Source organism: Myotis yumanensis, unplaced genomic scaffold (assembly GCF_028538775.1).
Source record: "Myotis yumanensis isolate MYYU_CA2020_CCGP unplaced genomic scaffold, mMyoYum1.0.hap1 SCAF_1, whole genome shotgun sequence".
Classification (NCBI taxonomy): Eukaryota; Metazoa; Chordata; class Mammalia; order Chiroptera; family Vespertilionidae; genus Myotis; species Myotis yumanensis.
This window is the reverse complement of record NW_027223752.1, coordinates 208,863,463-208,882,100: the sequence shown is the minus strand read 5'-3', so window position 1 is coordinate 208,882,100 and position 18,638 is coordinate 208,863,463. Positions and strand designations below refer to the sequence as shown.

The following is an 18,638-nucleotide window of genomic DNA, read 5'->3' as shown; positions in this document are numbered from 1 at the left end:
GTCATTTATTTTTTACTCTTATTTTCCCTTTATCCATATTTTCGTACCTAAAATATCTTAAAAATAAAGCAGGGCATATACTATCAAGATCATAAACAATCATTTAGCCAGAATGCAACTGGTGCATTTGGCAGGGATAAGATGCAGGGAAAAATAGCAACTGCTCAGTTGAGGGTGTAGCCTTCTTATGTTTATTAGTCAAGTAGACCATTGCTGCCCAGAGATCTCATAGGTTAATGCTTTTGAAAGTAAAGCACTGGGCAGGAACATTGATAAGACAGAAATTCACACACACACACACACACACGTCAACCTTCCTCATAATAAAGCTATATCCAGAGAAATTTTAAAAATTTACCATATAGGCAAAAATTTATAGATTTGAAAATACACTTTTGGTGGGGCCATAATGAACTGAAACTCTCACATATGGCTGATGGAAGGGTACATTGCTACAATTAGTGTGGAGAGCCATTTGGCAATACCTATCAAAATTACAATTGCATTTGACCTAGCAATTCCACTTACAGGAATTTATCCTATAAATATGCTGATATATGTAAATGATGCTCATAAAGGGCTGTTTATTGTTTGTAATAGCAAAAGATTGGAAACAACTCAAGGGCCTATCATTAGGGAGCTGTTTAATAAATGGGATGCATCACAGGAGGGGACGCTATGAAAGTGAAGAGGGAAGTTCTCTGTTGACCGGGCAGAAAGGAAGGTACAGAATAAAGTGTGGGTGAAAAAAGCAAGGTGAGAAACAGTGTATGATGGGCTGGACTCATGTGAAATGTGTCATGTGTATATTTGTTGGAATACAGAAAAAACAAACTCTGATGTGATATACAGAGACTACCATGAACAGTGATCATGGGACAGGGGACTGGAGAAGGGACAGAAGTGGGAGGGAACTTTTCAATGTATTGCTTTTTTAATTTTAATCTTTTCAATGTATTGCTTTTTAAAAACACAGTTAAAACACCACTACAAACAGCAAGAGGATTTTTTCACTTGATGAAAATAAACAGATTGTGCATGGAAGAGAATAGAGTAAAAACACACCAAATGTTAATTAGGGCTAGCTCTAGGTTCTGGGAGTGGGAGATATTATTTTCTTCTCTTTTCAAAATTTCCAAAATTAACAAGTATACTTCTAGAAGGATAATGTAATCTAATAAATACTTTCAATGTCAAGAAAAATAAAGGTCGTAGGATGACCTTTGAATTCTATAAATCCTCTTCCTTGAGTAAACCATCTTTAGAGTCCTATCATCTCAGCCTTTCTGGACATTTCATCTCTTAAACTTCAACACTCATCTCTTTAAACTGCTCCCAAGTTACATATTATGTAGGAGAGACCTCCAAATTTTTTACAAAACAACTAAGCACAGCCCGGCCGGCGTGGCTCAGTGGATGAGTGTTGACCTGTGAACCAAGAGGTCACAGTTCGATTCCAGGTCAGGGCACATGTCCAGGTTGCGGGCTTGATCCCCAGTGGGGGACATGCAGGAGGCAGCCGATCGGTGATTCTCTCTCATTTATGTTTCTATCTCTCTCTCCCTCTCCTTTCCTCTCTGAAATCAATAAAAATATATTTAAAAAAAAAACAACTAAGCACAGAACAATAAGTAACACTGTGCCTTTAATAAGCAAGATTTGGAAAAGACTCACTCAGGTACAAAGTGGTACTTTTGTGACTTAGCCAACACCTTTCTTCGATTTTCTACTTTGGGTTTTAATGATGAGAACCTTTGGCTCCTTCCTCTCGGCCACGGAGCTCGGATTGCTTGGTGCTCCGAATCCTGTCACTGAAATCTCACTGGAACGGACCGCTTTGGCAGTGGCTTCTCAGAGGAGAAACCTCGGATGGTCCTGGAATTTTCTACTCAGCCAGAAGTCACCCACTTCTGAGAAAGGACCACAGCGAGGTGGTGAGAGGGGACAGGATGTCTTCCTCAGCGCCCTGCTCAAAGTTTCCCTCGCATGCTAGAAAGGGCCAGAGGGGAGATGAGTCGTGTAGTTTGTCTCAACATTAACAGGGTTAACCATAGTAATTTAATTTTCCTAATCAAACATTCCCTGCCAGTTCACCTTTATTGGGGGTGGGGAGAGGAGAGGAATTAAAGACACAGGCATTTTCATCCTTTCCCTGTCTTGCTGGTCATTAATCCCTTGCTTACACCACATCCAGTGTGTGTGGGCAGTAGGGGTCTGTGCCCGCCACAGTCACTCAGACACCAGGTTCCTCCACTCCCTCAGGCCCCGGGGTCCCCACCGCAGCCATTGCAGCTCATCATCAGACGAGGAAAAAGAGTACGGAGGGTTTCCAGAGAGATTTCATGGGCTCTGCCCGAAAGTGATCTGTATTACTCCCACCATAATTCACTGGCCAGAATTAGTCACAAACCTACATTTACCTGCAAGGGACTCTGGAAAATGTGGCCTCACTGTGCCAGGAGGAACAGAAGTGGCATTTGGGGTTCACATACATTGTCTCTGCTGCACACATACTGTGAAGTCGGATTGAAACATGCATATAGTTATTCCCTTTACAACTGACAAGTTGCATGTTGTAGGCAAAGTACTATTAAACCCTTTTCCCTTCTGCATAAGAATTTGACCTTTGGTTAACTTTTTAGCTGTTTCCCTGGAAACCTGATAAGGGAAGAATGTCAAACTCTAGCCAGGCAAGATTGCTTATGATAAAAGTGACCCCTGCTTGGTTAACTGCATTAGACTGGGAGGACTATAAATACTGGATAGAAGGCCAGACCTTGGGGCTTCTCTGAGTCTGATGACTCTTGCATGACTGGCATAACTGGGCACATCCCTTGGAGGGACGCTGGAAGCTACACTGTGCAGTTGTTCCAGAGAAATTGGCTCCTACGGGAGACAAGGGCTTTAAGGCAGGGAACTGCCCCCCCCCCCCCCCCAACCCCCTCTGCCTTTTGAGTCTAGTTCCCGCACTCCTGAGCTGTCACCTCGGGACCAAACTGAGTAGTGGTGATCACAGGGACTAACTACTCCAGGGAAGGAAAATGTCCGCTGCTTCCCAGTGGCGAGCTGTGTTCCTGCCTTGGGCAGACTGGTGTCAAGTGGGGGCTATGACCACAGAGCCGACTTATGTGCCAGGTACATAACACACAGAGCCTGCGTAGGACCCGGGAGACTTTTAGGGACCCATGAAAATGCAGTAATTTCTTTTAAAATTAGAAGAAAAAAAATACCTTTTAGGTCAAAGAAAACGTTTCGATATATACCATTTATATATTTGTCTCTACACCAATACAATGGCATAATAAAATTTTTGGTATTTTTTATTTTTATAGAGGAAGGAGGCCACCAACTCAAAGCTGCTTAGGGCTATGAAAATCATAATATCACCCTGTATGAGAGTGTCCTGAGGCTGCCTGAGGTTTGTTAGAGCCCACAGAGACCCCCTATAGGTATTACATATGAAATAAGTACAGTTACAAAAAGTGATCTTACACCAGAAACTCTTTTTCTTTAAATGGCAGTATCTCTTCTAGAACAAATTGGGCTTTTGAAAATGCCATATTTAATTAAATTATGAAAAATAAAATATTTATGTCTATGCCCATGGTTTTTCTTTTGTGACGGAGATAATGTGTGATTAGGTCTAGAAGACTTTTATTGACCTGATTCTTGCTCTCGAAGAAAAGTATTGACATAGCAGGAGTTTCTGCCAGTATACACGTCAGAGTTAATTTTGAGAAACTAGTTTAACTCCAGTATCTTCTTGAATTTGGTGCACGTTAACGATGGCCCAGGATTAGTTTCCAAGAAAACCTGAGTTGTTGCCACAGCCACATCCCACCAGTCAGGGCTGCTGACCTCGCTTTGCCGGTTGGTGATGGTGCAGCAAGGGACTCAGTCCTGCTCCTGAAGATGCTTCTGCCTTTTCTGCCAAATTGACTCTCAACAACCCACTCCTCAGGGAATCGTGTGGACACAATATTCATTCTGTTCCAATCCAAGACTGTTTAAAAAACAGCTGTTCAAAACTACTCTGGCTTTGACGATTCCATGGATTATTTATTTTTATTTTTCGCTATACTAAGATATTTTTTCCTTTCATCTTCTTAAAGAAAATGGTTTGCTCATCCATTCATCATCCATCCATCCATCCATCCATCCATCCATCCTTCCATTCATCCATCCTTCAAAGTAGAAGCAGATTATGCACTTACACTTTTTTTGAGTGTAGTCCCTTCCATTTCAATTTGAGGACACCACAGCCCAGAGCTACTAACTAGGGTGCATGAGTTCACAGAGGCATTTAGAAGCAGCAAAGGACAGCCAGTTCCCCAGACCCCAGTTCAGTCCTGGCTCATGCTGATTCTTTCAGAGAGAACACCGGCAGGTCTGGGTGAGGTGGGCAGAGTCAGGAGGAAGAACAGAGTGCAGCATTTGGAAAAGAGCACCTGGTGGCCAGGGCAGGGGTGTGACCAAGACGGGCCGACAGACTGTGCGGGGAGCCACATTCACCAGGCACAGGATGAAACAAGCCTCCTTGGGCACGGCTGCTTCGCGATGTCCTTGTTCAACATGCCAGAGGCACAAAAGACGGGACACATCTGTGGAAAGTTTTCTCCGACACAGCACAGCACTGCGAAACCTCTGCCAAAGCAAGTCGTGCGAGAGCCATACGGCATTTCTTTCCGAAAGGACTCGCCAGCTCCTGGCCCTGAGACATGCCTGCTACCCTCCTGCTGCAGCTGCTGAGGAACTCAGCACATGGAGCCCTGGCACTGGGGAGGAGGTGGAACCTCCCGCTAAACTGGAACAGTTTGAAATGAAACACGTAAGACTCGCCGCACAAGCAAAACTGGGGCTTAGGTTTCTAGTCAACGGTGTCGGCGAACAAGCAGGACCTTTTCAGTCACACTGGTGTCAGCAATGAACCCTTACCACGCACAGCAGCCGGCAGGACAGTCGGCTCGAGGGTCACACTTCCTGTGTAGCCCATCTCCTTAGCAAAGGAAAGGACGAAATGCCACAAAAGAGGACAAAGAGAAGGCCTATTTTGTCCTTCACAGCAAATGCTTACATAGTGCTGTCTACTGGTATGTGTCAGCTCCTGTCCCCAGAGCTTTACGTGAATGAACTCACCTAATCCTTAGAGCATCTGTATAGGGAGCGACTGCTATTAGCTCCTTCCTGCAGAGGAGGAGCCGGGCACAGAGAGGCGAAGTAACTTGCCTAAGGTCACAGAGCTAGGAGGGGGCAAAGGTGGGCTATGGATCCAAAAGCTCAGGGTCTCAGACTGTTCTGTTAACCTCTGTGCTAACCTCCCTCTCACTAACCATGGAGAACGTAAGAAGTACCATCCCACCCACTGGCCCACTGGGTGGCAAGCATTGAGCGCGGCTCTGCAGACAGCATGGAGAGCAAGCACCGTGCTGCCTCCAGCTCTGGTGGTGTGCTCCTCCAGGCAGGCGCTTCCATGGCAGCCTCTCGGTCCCCCTCACCCACTCTCCGGACTGCGCCAGAGGAGGGCCCGGTCTGTGCTGATATTCAGGATTCATTTCTGGAAGCCCAGAGATTTTATGTACTTAATTCTTTGTCTGAAATCAGTCTCCTTAAAACAACGAGAGGGATGTGTGCTTTCTGTATCTGAGCTGTGACTGACACTTTTTCCTAAAGGGCTAAAGGACGAAGTTAAACCAGAGGTGCCTCTAGTGTAAACAAAAGAAACAGGAGTGTCTGAGAGGCAGCTTGTGCAGGCTGCCCTGGGAGGGAGGGGCAGGCAGGGGCCCGGAGATCCAGGGAGAGCCCAATCTGCAGTGCTGCTCAGAGCTGGACCGGAACCCAGGGCCAGACCAGGCCTAGAGCTCTCCCAGGTCTTTCGGGGATGCCTGGGCATCTCAGCTAGCTAGACAGAAAGCACACATTTTTCCTGGAGCCACAGGACTGAGGACCAGACTGGGAGGAGAAATGGACAGAAAGTTGTCCGGCCAAGATCTGTCTTTAAAACTAGACACAACTGGACTCTGATTCTGGTCTGAACATTTGTCCTTTTCTAATTACACGCACTTTGTGGCCCATCAAATCCGCTGATATGTAACAAAGATATGTGCATTGCATACAAGATGCACCCAACAAATACTTATTAAGCATCTATTATGTGCAAGATACCACTCTAGTCACTAAGGGTATGGTAGTGAACAAACCAGATCAAAATCTGTCTGTGAGTTAAAGCTTCTTTAAATCTGAAAAATATTAAAAAACCAAAATAGGTAAAATTTGCCCATAATCACATCAAAATAGTTTTCTCTAGATATGTAAATACAAGGTAATAAGTCATAGGCCCTCCTTGTCCATCCAACCCTTCCCATCCCTCACAAAGTACCCATTATAAATCTTTCCAAAAAATTTAAAGACTGACTAAATACACATACCCATATACTTTTTATCATTATTTTTTTAACCAAAATAGAATGATGCTTTATGGAATGATCTACAACATGTATTTTTTTCACTTAATAGATCATGCACCTCTGTTTTAGTTAGAATTTTCTGAGAAGCAGGGCCTGAGACATGGGTTCAAATATAGTCTCTGCTCAGGACACTTAGATCCATCCTATTCATTTTCATGGTTGCACAGCATTCCACTGTCTCTACATCATTATTTATTTAATCCCCTTGAGGTATACACACACACATTGCTTGCCCTTTGTCCCCATGTTCCATTTACCGGGGAAAACTCATTTTCCAGGGCTCTGAGGTCTGGAGAAATGAGAGTGTTGGCAGCAGGGAGATGAAGTCTAGGAAGCTTATCATTGTTCTTACCATGCCCCGGATTTATAGCGAATGCATAATTATGTGAAATTGGCCAAATCAGTCACCATGATGATCATAACAGTGAAAAGACCTCATTAATTTAGTGGTTTGTTTTCCCTTTTGCCAACTATAGTAGCTACTTACATCTTGACATTCTTTGGTCTAAATTTCATCATATTTCACCAGTTCTATCATGTCTTGTAGAACTAGTTTATACCACAGTATTTAAGATTGCTATTTTTAAAATATATTTTTATTGATTTCAGAGAGGAAGGAAGAGGGCGAGAGAGATAGAAACATCCATGGTGAAAGAGAATCATCAATTGGCTGCCTCCTGCAAGTCCCCCACTGGGGATTGAGCCCACAACCTGGGCATGTGCCCTTGACCGGAATCGAACCTGGGACCTTTCAGTTCACAGGCCAATGCTCTATCCACTGAGCAAAACTGGCTAGGACAAGATCGCTATTTCTTAATAGCAAAATGGCATATAATTAATTATCTGAGTGACTGCACCTGTATTTGTGGAAGAGATGTTTTAGATCACTGAATGAAGGGTGGGAACTTGGGTTTCTAAGTTGAGTGCCAGTTTCTAAGGTCTTTTATATCTTGATGGGTGATTTCAGATGCCCGTCAGCACCATCAATCAATATTTCTATAGCCTCCCTGAGAACCACAGTACAGTAAGGGAGGAGATTTTGTATTGGCGGCAAAGTACTGGCATCTGGCCCTGGTCACCTGTGTGCTGTGGCAGGTCCCTTGGCCTTCCTAGATCGGGATAATGATATGTCTCTGGTTTACTTGTCGTGAGACTGAAAGGAAACACGGAAAGCAGGAGTGCTCTTTCAGTGTCAGCTGCTCTGTGAACATAGGGGGGAGGAGTGAGGGTTTTGCTAGGCTGCAGTGGGTAACCTTTGCTCTCGTGTACATGCCTGCCTTATAGCCAGCATCCTGAAGTTGTCAGTCTTCACTAACAAAACATTTAACTCTTAGCAAATAGAGTGGGTTTCAGTGAAGATTTCATGGGAGATGGAGGAGAAGGTTCCTTCACACACACAAGCAAAGCTCAGTGACCTGTTCTATCAGAGACACCTGCTCTTCCTTGAAAGCTCATTGTGACCACCAGGAGCCTGGCTTCTGTCTCCTTCCTCATCCAATAGAGACTGCCCCGCCCTCAGGGGTCCTGTCTTCCTTCACTCCTGAAGCTTCCCTTTGGCTCTTTCTATGGCTCCTCCCTGCTGGGTTTTTACAGAGCAATTATTCCTTTATTCATGGATTCCTTACCATCTTCCTACTCACCAATCACTCCTCCTCCTTAGAGAGCAGTGGGGAACTTTCAAGTAACAAATGCATTTGCTATCACCAACTTTTTTTTCATTGCCATAATACTATTAGATAATTTTATTATTCTAATTGTTCGGAATGTTTATGGGACTGCTTAGATCCAGAAATTTGGGAACCACCAAAGGCCAGCCCCTCATCTGGCATCTGTAGTAACTGGGGACAAAAAAGGGAAGGGACTTGCCTAAGGTTACAGATGAAGGCTGTGACAGCGACTGTCCCAACCCAGCGACTGTCCCAACTCAGTCCTCACATCACTACATCAAGCCTGCTGTACAAATGCATCGGGATGGTTTTTCGGGGTTTTTTTTTAAAGGACATCAGGCCTGACATTGCCTGTGTATTTATTTTTTTAAAATGTTTTATTAATTTTAGAGAGAGGAAGGAGTGGGAGAGAGAGATAGAAACATCAATGATGAGAATCATTGATCAGCTGCCTCCTGCATGCCCCCTACTGGGGATGGAGCCCACAACCCTGGCATGTGCCCTGACTGGGAACTGAACCGTGACCTCCTGGTTCATAGGGCGATGCTGAACCATGGAGCCACACCTGCCAGGCTTGGAATGCATTTAGATGCAGGGGAACCCAGAACTCTGAACGGGAAAGGGACTTGGAGGTCATCTAGAACAAATCCCTCATTTTAGAGAGGTTAACATGGAAATTTTTCTTATACTCTCTGAATCCTAGAAATGCCACACAGATTACATGGTTACTTTACAACATATGTACTTGCCTGGTGGGTATGGTTTCCAGGAACATACACAGACTTGAACTGCTTCATGAGACTCCGAGCCCCGGCAATATCCCGGAGCGACGTGAAGAGGGCACCCACGGCAGTTTTGGCTTGGTGAAATGTCAGGTTAACTGAAGAGTCGCAGCCTGAAACAACACAGAGACATTTTCTTGGGTGAACAAATATTTAAATTAAGTTTTAGTCATGGCAGCTTGAGCCCCATGTTACACAATTGGTGTGTGTTTTAAACCCTATTTTCCCCCAGCGGTTCACTCAGTGGGTTGCTTCAATCACCCACGAGCAATGAAACGTTGAGTATAAATGTCTTTGACAGAAACAGAACTCAGAAGTGCCTGGGACCGCAGCCGCTGGCTTCAAGCCCCAGACTGCAGACATTTCACAGAGAGAAAGCTCCCCAGGGCCTACCGTCCTCAGAACACAGTCTGGGAAAGCTGGAGGAGACACGGGGAAATACAAGAGTGCTGTGATGAACCTCTCTCGCTTGAATGCCACCAACCGTTTCCAAAAAACAGGACAGCAAGACTGAGAAAGATGACAGAGTTCTCCGATAACAGAGCATGCTGGGATGAGCATCTTTCTCACATGCTAACAAAACAGATGGCATATTTCAAAAGGCAGCCATTCAAAGTCAATACAACTCAAAGTGGGCCTAATAAGAAGATCCTTCTCAGCAACAATTCTATTTCTTTTAGAAACTTCTAATAGATGAATGCATTCTCTATCTTGTTAGAAGCTCATGCAGAAGAGGATGATTGTGGGTAAGTCAGAAGTTAAAAAAAATAGAGAAAGATTCAAGGTGGGCATGTTTGACTCTTACTAGTAAATACCGCGTTAACTCATTAATCCTCACATCACTCATATGAGATAGGAGCTATTATCTCCCCCAGTGTAGGGATGAGGGTTAAGTAGCGCTCCTGTCAGCAGGCACTGCCAATGCTCTGCCTGTACCTGCTCAGTCACGCTGGACGTCACCTGTAGGTTTGGGGAACTGTTCCCTGTACCCTGATTGCTTCTTACCTCAAGTAGCGGATGTCTGTCTCTCTCTCTGTTTCTCTCTCTCTCTCTCTCTCTCTCTCTCTCTCTCTCTTTGTTTCTGTGTCTCTTGTGGGCTTTCTCAAATCGTGGGAGCATGTTTGGCCTCTCTGTGGAGCAGGCTGGGGAGTCAGCACTCATAGGAATAGCCCAGCTTGCTCATCCTGTGGGAGAGCAATTCTGAATTGTGATCTCCACAGCTTTCCCAGGGGGTCCCAGCAGGACTGAGTCCCAGTTGCCCACAACTGCCACTCGCTCATTAAGACCCCCATTTTGGCTTTCCCTCCTTCCCTGTCTCACTTCCCTACTTCCTGACTGCTTCCTGGGATAGTTTTCCAATTGCAGTACTTGCACCCAACCCTGTCTCAGGGCCCCAGAGCTTCTGCAGCCACTTGAACACAGCAGCCTGGATCCAAAGCCTGTATTCCTGGGTTCTTTTGGGGGAACAATTTTATTGAGATAGTACTCACATATGATACTATTAACCTGTTTAAAGTTTACAACTCGATAGCCATAAGTATATTCACATAGTTGTATAGTTGTACAATCATCATCATCACAATCAATATTAGACCATTTTTATCACTCCAATAAGAAACTCCATGCCCATTTCCCTGTACCCCCGTCCAAGTTCTCTCTCATGGATTTACCTACCTCGGACATTTCATATACATGGAAGCATAAAACATGATATTTTGTGATGGCTTCTTTCACCTAGCATAGTATTTTTGGGGTTCACCCTAGTTGTAGCATTTATTGGTACTTCATTGTGTTTTTTTATTGCTAATATTCATTGCATGGATAAACCACATTTTATATATCCATTTATCAGTTGATGGACATTTGGGTTATTTTCACATTTTGGCTATTACGGATATGCTAGTTTTACATGTACAAGCTTTTGTGTGGACATACATTTTCAATTTTATTGGGTGTGTATCTAGTAGGAGAATTGCTGAATCATAGAGAAACTCGGTGTTTAGCCTTTGGGGGAACTGCCAGGCTGCTTCCCGAAGTGTCTGCCCCACTTTATATCCCCCCAGCAGGCAAGAGAGTTCTGATTTCCTGAGTCCTCAACAATGCTTATTATCTGTCTTCAGGATTGTAGCTATCCCAATGGGTGTGAACTGAGGAGACACTGGTTGATTTTGATAAAGAGAAAAATCATTTTTAGGGAGTACAGCTAGATCCAAACAAGCTTAAACTAAAAAGGAGTGTTTGTAAAGTACATAGGAGCATCTGTAGGAACCCAACGGCAGCGGACTCAGGGAGAAGGATGTGAGTAGCTGAGCCTCTCCTTGTAATTACTGTGGACCATTGTATATAACTCTTACAGGGTGGGCATAATTAGGAACTGTTTTTACTCACATTTCTGACACCAAATGAATGTTTGTTCCTCCACACCAACTGATTCTCTAACTCTCCAGACACCAACTGAGGGCCTTACAATTCGGTTCAGTTCTGACACTGACGATGCGGCGTTAATGCAGACGCCTCAGTTTAAGCTCAGTCCCACAAGGCCTGGAAATTGTGAATTATACATTGAAATTAAGCAAAGCCTACATGATTGCAAAGAGTTAGGTCACCTGTGGCATAGGCTGTTGGACAAAAATGTTTAGAGATTACTGGTAATGGACAAAATGAAACCAACACAAAAATAAGACTGCCAAAGAAATTGTTGGAAGGAAAATAAAAAGTCCTAAATTTGCCAATAAAGTAATACTTTCCTGAAAAAGTCAATGACCAACTGTAGGAGGGCAACTTCTGCCCAAGCCATCAACCCTTTCCAGTGTGCCTGGCATCCTTAAAGCAAGGGGTTCTCAGACACACACACACACACACATGTGCGTGCGCGGATAAGAGAGGACATGGCTTGTGCAAGATCACAGCCTTATCCCTAGCAAAATGAGAGTTAAAAATGTCCCTTTGATCACAGACATGAGCTCCTTCATGCACACTGCCTCCCCCATTCAGAATCTCCTCTGTGAATGTAGCTGCAGTTAATAGCGAAGAGATGATGTGGACGGAAAAGCTATGGAAGGGGATGAAGTCTTTTCTATGAAAATAGTGATCGTTATAATCACTTATGTTAGGCACTATTCTAAGAAGTTTATACATATTAGTTCATCTAGTCTCCTCAGAAACCCAGAAAGTTAGGAACCATTATTATTCCCATCTTGTGGATGGGGAAACTGAGCCAAAGAGAAGTTAAATAACACAGAGTCACTCAACTACTAAGCAGAAAAGCTGAGATTCAAACCCTCGCAGTCTAACTTGAGTTGGTCCTGTTAACCAACTGCTTTCTTTCAGCGGTGCTAAGACCACATATATAGAAGATCAATAAAACACTTAATTCACTCTAAAGATGGAAGAAATGCTTTCAAAAGGGAGTGAGTGCCTTCTTTCTTGGGAAGACCTGGGCCTGTCCCTGGCGGTAGACACTCGCCGTGGGGTTGCAGCTGGACCCCAGTCTCGCCTTCTGAGCCACACAAGGCATGAGGTCCCTTGGGCCTGCCTGCACACTCGCCTTTGGATCTCTGCTCCCAAAGGTGCTGTACTCCATTACTTCCAATAAGCCCCTGAGAGCCGGCCCCATTAAGCCAGCTTATGAGATAACAGTGTTTGGTAAGGGAGCTCTAAGTGTACAACTCCAGTCAATTCTCACTTAATCCACTGGTCACATAGAGAATAAACCAGAAGCTGACCCTAGACTTCAGCCAGGCATGGATTGTGTGCTTCAGGTGCCTACTTCTTGATAAGGGAGGCCCCCAATCCCTAGGGCACCCCTGTATTCTCCTAAAATAGGGATGACTCATGCCCCTGCGATTTCTTTCTCTGCAGGGCTCAGGGATCTCCTGGGCAGGGGTCCAGTTACTCCTCAGAGCAACAAAATTGGGCTCCTGTGTCGGTGCCTGCCCTTCTCCCTTCCCTCTCACCCGTCTCCACTTACTGAGGTCCCTTCGCTTCCCCGGAGTGAGAACAGTGGTTTCCATGGTTTTGTGCACTGCAGGGACCCACACTTTCAGCAACAATGAAGCTAAGATGGAGAGAAGGCTGAACAGCTAAATGATCCTCCTGGGATGCCTGAAATGAAGCTGGGCTTCTTACTCGTCTGGTTCCATAAGTTGGGTTGTATTCCTTAGGTAGTAAGGAAAATAAAGCATCTCGCTCAGGAGGCTGCTGTGTCCTGGGCCTTCGCCTGGATTGGAACTGAAGTAGCCATTATCTAAGGCAGTGGTTCTCAACCTTCTGGCCCTTTAAATACAGTTCCTCATGTTGTGACCCAACCATAAAATTATTTTCGTTGCTACTTCATAACTGTAATGTTGCTACTGTTATGAATCGTAATGTAAATATCTGATATGCAGGATGCTCTTAGGCGACCCCTGTGAAAGGGTCGTTCGACCCCCAAAGGGGTTGCAACCCACAGGTTGAGAACTGCTGATAAGGCCTTCCAACACACATACACATGCACACACACACACACACACATATGCATGCACACATGCATACACATGCGCACACACATGCATGCACATACACATGCATGCACGCACACAAAGTACACACACAACATGCACAAAGGGACAGGACCAACATAAACCACGCCACTTCTATGGCTGACTAAACTGAGGGCATGACTAAAATAGGATTTGAAATGTGTTCTCATAGCTCTGAAGGTCCCTCCCATCTGACTGATAAGAACTAGGACCCAAAAAATGTTTGAGCCTGGTCAAGAGGTCCTTCTGTCATCTGGACCCAAGTTACCCAAGGCTGGCCTCCTCATCCTTGGACTGGCCCGAGGTTGAAGACACCAGGCCCATTTTCCAGTTTGCATGCTGCCTTCCTGCCTCTCAGGAACCCCCGGGTGGCAGGGCCCCACCTCCAGGGGCTCCTGGGGCAGTGAGAGAAAAGGTCAGCCTGGGAGTGGGACTTGGCCAGAAAGGGCAGAGCACCAGGAGGTCATGACCTCCCTCATCCATCCAGCTGTCTGACATTGCCTTTTCTCTCTTTTCAAACCTTTGTTTCAAAGACGGAGTCTTTTCTCATGGTTCTCCATAAATCCTTGGTAAATAAAAACACACACACAAACAAAATAAAAAAAACAAATAAACCCCAGCAAGTGTCGTCCCCTCTGAGAGCCTGGAGGGAGGTTGACTGCATAAACCACTCCTGAGTAGGCAGCGCTGGTCAGTGGTAAGTAAAGCTACGGTAGAAGCCCTCTCTGTCAAATATGCTGGGGGCCATTTAAAGATGGGGATCATGAGCATAGATCTCCCACACACATAGATGTGTAGAAATAAAACATTTTTTTAAAAATTAAAACATAAATGTCCATTTTTTCACTAATCTTTTGAGGAAAGGCCAAGGTCTTTTCTTTGAGTATTGCTTGTTGATAAGAGTTCTGTCTTTTTTAAAAAACAAAACCATTATGTACCATGTAGAATTTCTAATTTCAGTTCATCGAAAGCAGGACAAGACGTTAAGGACACCTATAGCACAATCTGAGAGCAGAATTATTTTAGATGTAACATGTTTTTTCCTACAATCTTTTACAAACGCCTTCTCATACCTAATTCAAAAGCACTTTTAAAATGCTTCACTGAGTCTTTCAAAAGCTTTCAATTTGGTTTTCACTGAGACAGTTTTCTTTTTGAATTCATATTTAACCGGTATGTAAGAACATTTAATTATGGTTTAAACTTAGTAACAAGTATAACTGTCATACACTGGTTTGGAAACAAACCCAAAAGTCTCGGGAATCATACAACTCAGCCTGAGAGGGCAGATGTGCCCGGGCACATGGAGGCTGCCATAGAGCCATGAGGGCTCAGAGTTTCTGTGTTAGTCATTCTGCTTCATAGAGAGATTATGCCTGGCCAGTGTGGCTCAATGGTTGAGCAGGGACCTATGAACCAGGAGGTCACAGTTCGATTTCTGTTCAGGGCACATGTCCGGGCTGTGGGCTTGATCCCCAGTGTGGGGCATGCAGGAGGCAGCTACTTGATGATTCTCTCTCACCATTGATGTTTCTATCTCTCTCCCTCTCCCTCCTATCTGAAATCAATAAAAAAATATTTAAAAATCTACTCATAGAGGATTGTAAAATGTCAGTTACTCTGGTAAGTGGCTCATGTGGAGGCTGGTTGAGAACATATAATACATAACAATTATAATATTATATTATATATAAATAAATATACACATTTGAGGTCTCATATTTATACTACACAGGCAATTTGTATCTGTGTCAGCAATCTAATGTTTAATAACCTAGTGTGACTTTTTTAAAGATCATTTTTACTTTTCAATTATAGTTGACATACCATACAAAGTTATTAGAGTACCAGAGGCCCAGTGCATGAAATTTGTGCACTGGCAGGGTCCCTAGCAGTTGCCAGCTGCCAGCTGGGGCCTCCCTCCCTTCCTTCCCCTGGCTGGCCCCGCCCCCTGGTCAAACTCCCGGACAACTCCTGGTCGAGGGGACAATTTGCATCCTATGCTGTTATTATAATATATAGAATTACTGACTATATTCCCCACGCTGTGCTTTACCTCCCCATGACTGTTCTGTAGTGTGACGTTTACGTCCCTCTAATCTAAAAGAATCACATCTCAGAGGTCGGACTGCAGGTTTACAGGGCTCATGTCCTCGGTCATTGCAGAGCCCTGATCTACACCTCATGGTAGGGGCCCTCAGCAGGTGTGGAGGCAATGACATGGGCTTGGATGAGGGTGTGAGCGAAGCTGGTCCAACAGATAAAATCAGAGTCAGAGACATCCAGGTGATGCCGCAAAGGCCCCGAGATGGCCCACAAAGCCTGACCACGTCCTGCAGTCCCTCCCAAAGTCTCCGTCAGGCTCCCCGCACACACAGATCCTTGCTTCACTGCCTCCTGCTCAGTGTCTCGAAATGTCCTAGCCTGTGGCCTACAGTCGCTGCTCAAATGACCAAGAGGGAAGCAGAGGCAAGATGGCGATCAGCTCAGCAGGCAGGGGCTCTCCTTGGTTCATTGCCAAGCCCCAGCCCAGGCCCTGGCTCACAGGAGGCACCCACTAAATAACCCTTAAACCAGTGAGTGGGGAAGACAGAGGGGTGACAGGGAAAGGGTTGAGTCAGACCAGAATGCTGTAAAGCAATAGCACTGCTTCTCGCGGAGCTGATAAACTACCTCTGCAGGAAATTTCAAACAAAGAGCTCCCAGATGGCGCTGAGCAGTTGCAGCCGCATGCTAAGCGGGTCACCTCCCCAAAGGCTTCTTAAGAAGCACAACCTCGGTTGGCTGCATAAATTCTGTTTTTTCTTTAACAAGCAAAACGAGACTCTAGGTGGTTAAAGTATGCATGGATATGAGGTAAAACTGTCTCAAACAGGAAGAGAATGATAAATACAAAACTTCAGTGATTACCTCTGGGTGGGGGTGGGTGGGTAAGCCATCCTTTGGGATAGGGTGATAGGTTCATGGGTGTTTATGATGTAATTAGAGGCACGGTGCACGAAATTCATGCTCGGGTAGAGTTCCTAGGCCTGGCCGATGATCAGGGCCGATTGGGGCCTTCCAGCTGCCAGCCAGCTGCTGACTGGGGCCTTCCTTCATTCCACACCACCTCCTGGTGGTTAACGCACGTCATAGCGAGCAATTGAACTCCCGGTCTCCCGGCGGAACTCCAGAAGTGACACTTCGCATATTAGCCATATATATATATATATGTATAACACATATGTATAATTCATATGTATAATATAATCTTTTAAATGTATCATCATTTTAAAAAATGTAACAAAGCAGAAACTGGCCACACTCCTTGTTAAGCCTCCAGCAAATTCAGCTCCCTGAACCAGCTGAACCAAGGACGGGCAACAGCTGAGATCTCTTATTATTAGGCAGGTTTGGGATGCACAGTGGATGGGAAAGGCTTGTTCAGTCTCAAGAAAATGTCACTTCCCAGGATTGGAGCCCAAGCCCTGAGGCTTTTGTGAGAGAACATGTCGGGACGCCTGAAGGAGGGAAAGCTGTCAGGAACAGGCTTTGGAACTGGCATGGTCAATGGCAGGGCGCAGGCCACGTTGGCAGGAAGGCCCAGGGAGTGGGATGCAGGACCAGCAGTGCGAGGAGCAGCCCCTTGAACCTGACCGTCTGCGCTGTTTCAGGAGATGCCGAGGCAGCAAAAAGGACAACACTGGATCATCGCGGAAGGAAACAGCCCATCTATTTCAAAACATTTCTCTCAAAGTGGCCTTTCTGACCACCCTGACTATTCGAACATAGTTCCTTTATCTTAACTTTTCCTGTGGTTAAACAAGGGAGGCCTCAAGGACTTTGTTAAGCGTATGATACTGTAGTATCACGTTAAATAATACGATTTTATATGTTGGTTATTAAAGCAACCTAAATCACCTTAGACAAGGAGAGCTGGAAGTTCAGCATTCTGAATAACTGAAATACCATATCTGAGGCTATTTCTTTTAAAAGGTAGGCATCCATTTTTTGATCAGTTATACAATCTCCTATTATGGGGCTACCACCAGGAGACAATCAGATCTCTCTCCTATCCTTTCAACTTTGGGTCCCCCTTTCCAGGAATGAGACCTGCCGCAGGTGGGGGAACTGCCCACACAACCACTTATGCCAGCAGTCATGCTCACAAACTTTCCCATTCTCCTGCCCAAGGAGGTGGCACACAGCTCCTGGCCATAATCACAGACAAGCTCCCAAAGGCAGCATGGCCCGATATGAGCGCTTCCTAACAGGCTGACTGTCTTTATTCTGTTGAATTAATTCTATTGAATTATAAACTTGCTATTTGTACTACAGTCTCCTTTCAAAGTGTGTTGACATTGCTGGTGGTTCTGAATAGCGTGGCATGGTTTGCTGGATGGCATCTTGGAGCTGACTGGAGAGATTACCTGCATCTGGTTGTTTGCAAAAGCTGTCAGGTGGCAGAGCCCCTGGGAGCCACGCTGTACCTCCTAGGACGCTGTGACAAATTCTCCATTTGATCTCATTTTCCGAGCGAGGGGAGAAGAAGCCTGTGTTATATGCATGGAAAGGCATCACCAACCATGGCCACGAGTTAAGCTCAGTTGGCAGATTTTACATGAATATTTGCTTGCTTCTTGCTTGTTCTTTTTGGGGTGCTACGAAAGCTGAAGCAGCAACAAAGATAAAAACACACAGAATGGATGTAAACTTATGGTGGGGAAAACCTGATCTGCTTACACTATTTTTCTTTACCTTGCACAATCACTGTCATCATTTGAATTTAGCAGTTTCAGAACCAATGAGCCAGTCTGGCATTTCAGAGAGATGGAAACCAAGCCCAGATGTCCCTTCCACGGAGAGCCCTTCCAAGACCTGCTGGAGGCTGATTCCTGTCCTCTGGGAAGGGTGCCTGATGGGCCAGCACCTGCAACCAGCCCTGGAGCTCCCCATGTCCAGTGCAGAGATGCAGGGAGGGGCGGTTCTACCTGATGCAGCTGCAGCAGAGGCCCTGGGCCACTCCCCCCCCCCCCCCCACCCCCCGGCCTGAAGAACACCTGGAAGGCTTCCTGGAGGTGCCAGAAAGGAAGGAAGCTGAGAAGGACCACATCAACACACAGGACTTCTGCTCCTGTCTGAATCTCAGTCCAGGTCTTGTTTCTGGTTTTAAAAACAGTACCGTAGGGCTTTTAAGAGATAAGGCTGTACTTTGAGACAGGCCAA

At 45.3% G+C, this 18,638-nt stretch overlaps 1 protein-coding gene across 1 annotated transcript in view; it reads right to left on the bottom strand.

Moving 5' to 3' along the window:
- The window catches only part of SCFD2 (sec1 family domain containing 2), a 348,367-nt gene that overhangs the window by 32,934 nt on the left and 296,795 nt on the right, over positions 1-18,638 (bottom strand). Inside the window, exon 6 of the mRNA XM_070396672.1 lies at positions 8,881-9,026. Within this exon, the coding sequence (XP_070252773.1) occupies positions 8,881-9,026 (146 nt within the window). The remainder of the gene's footprint in view (positions 1-8,880; positions 9,027-18,638) is intronic.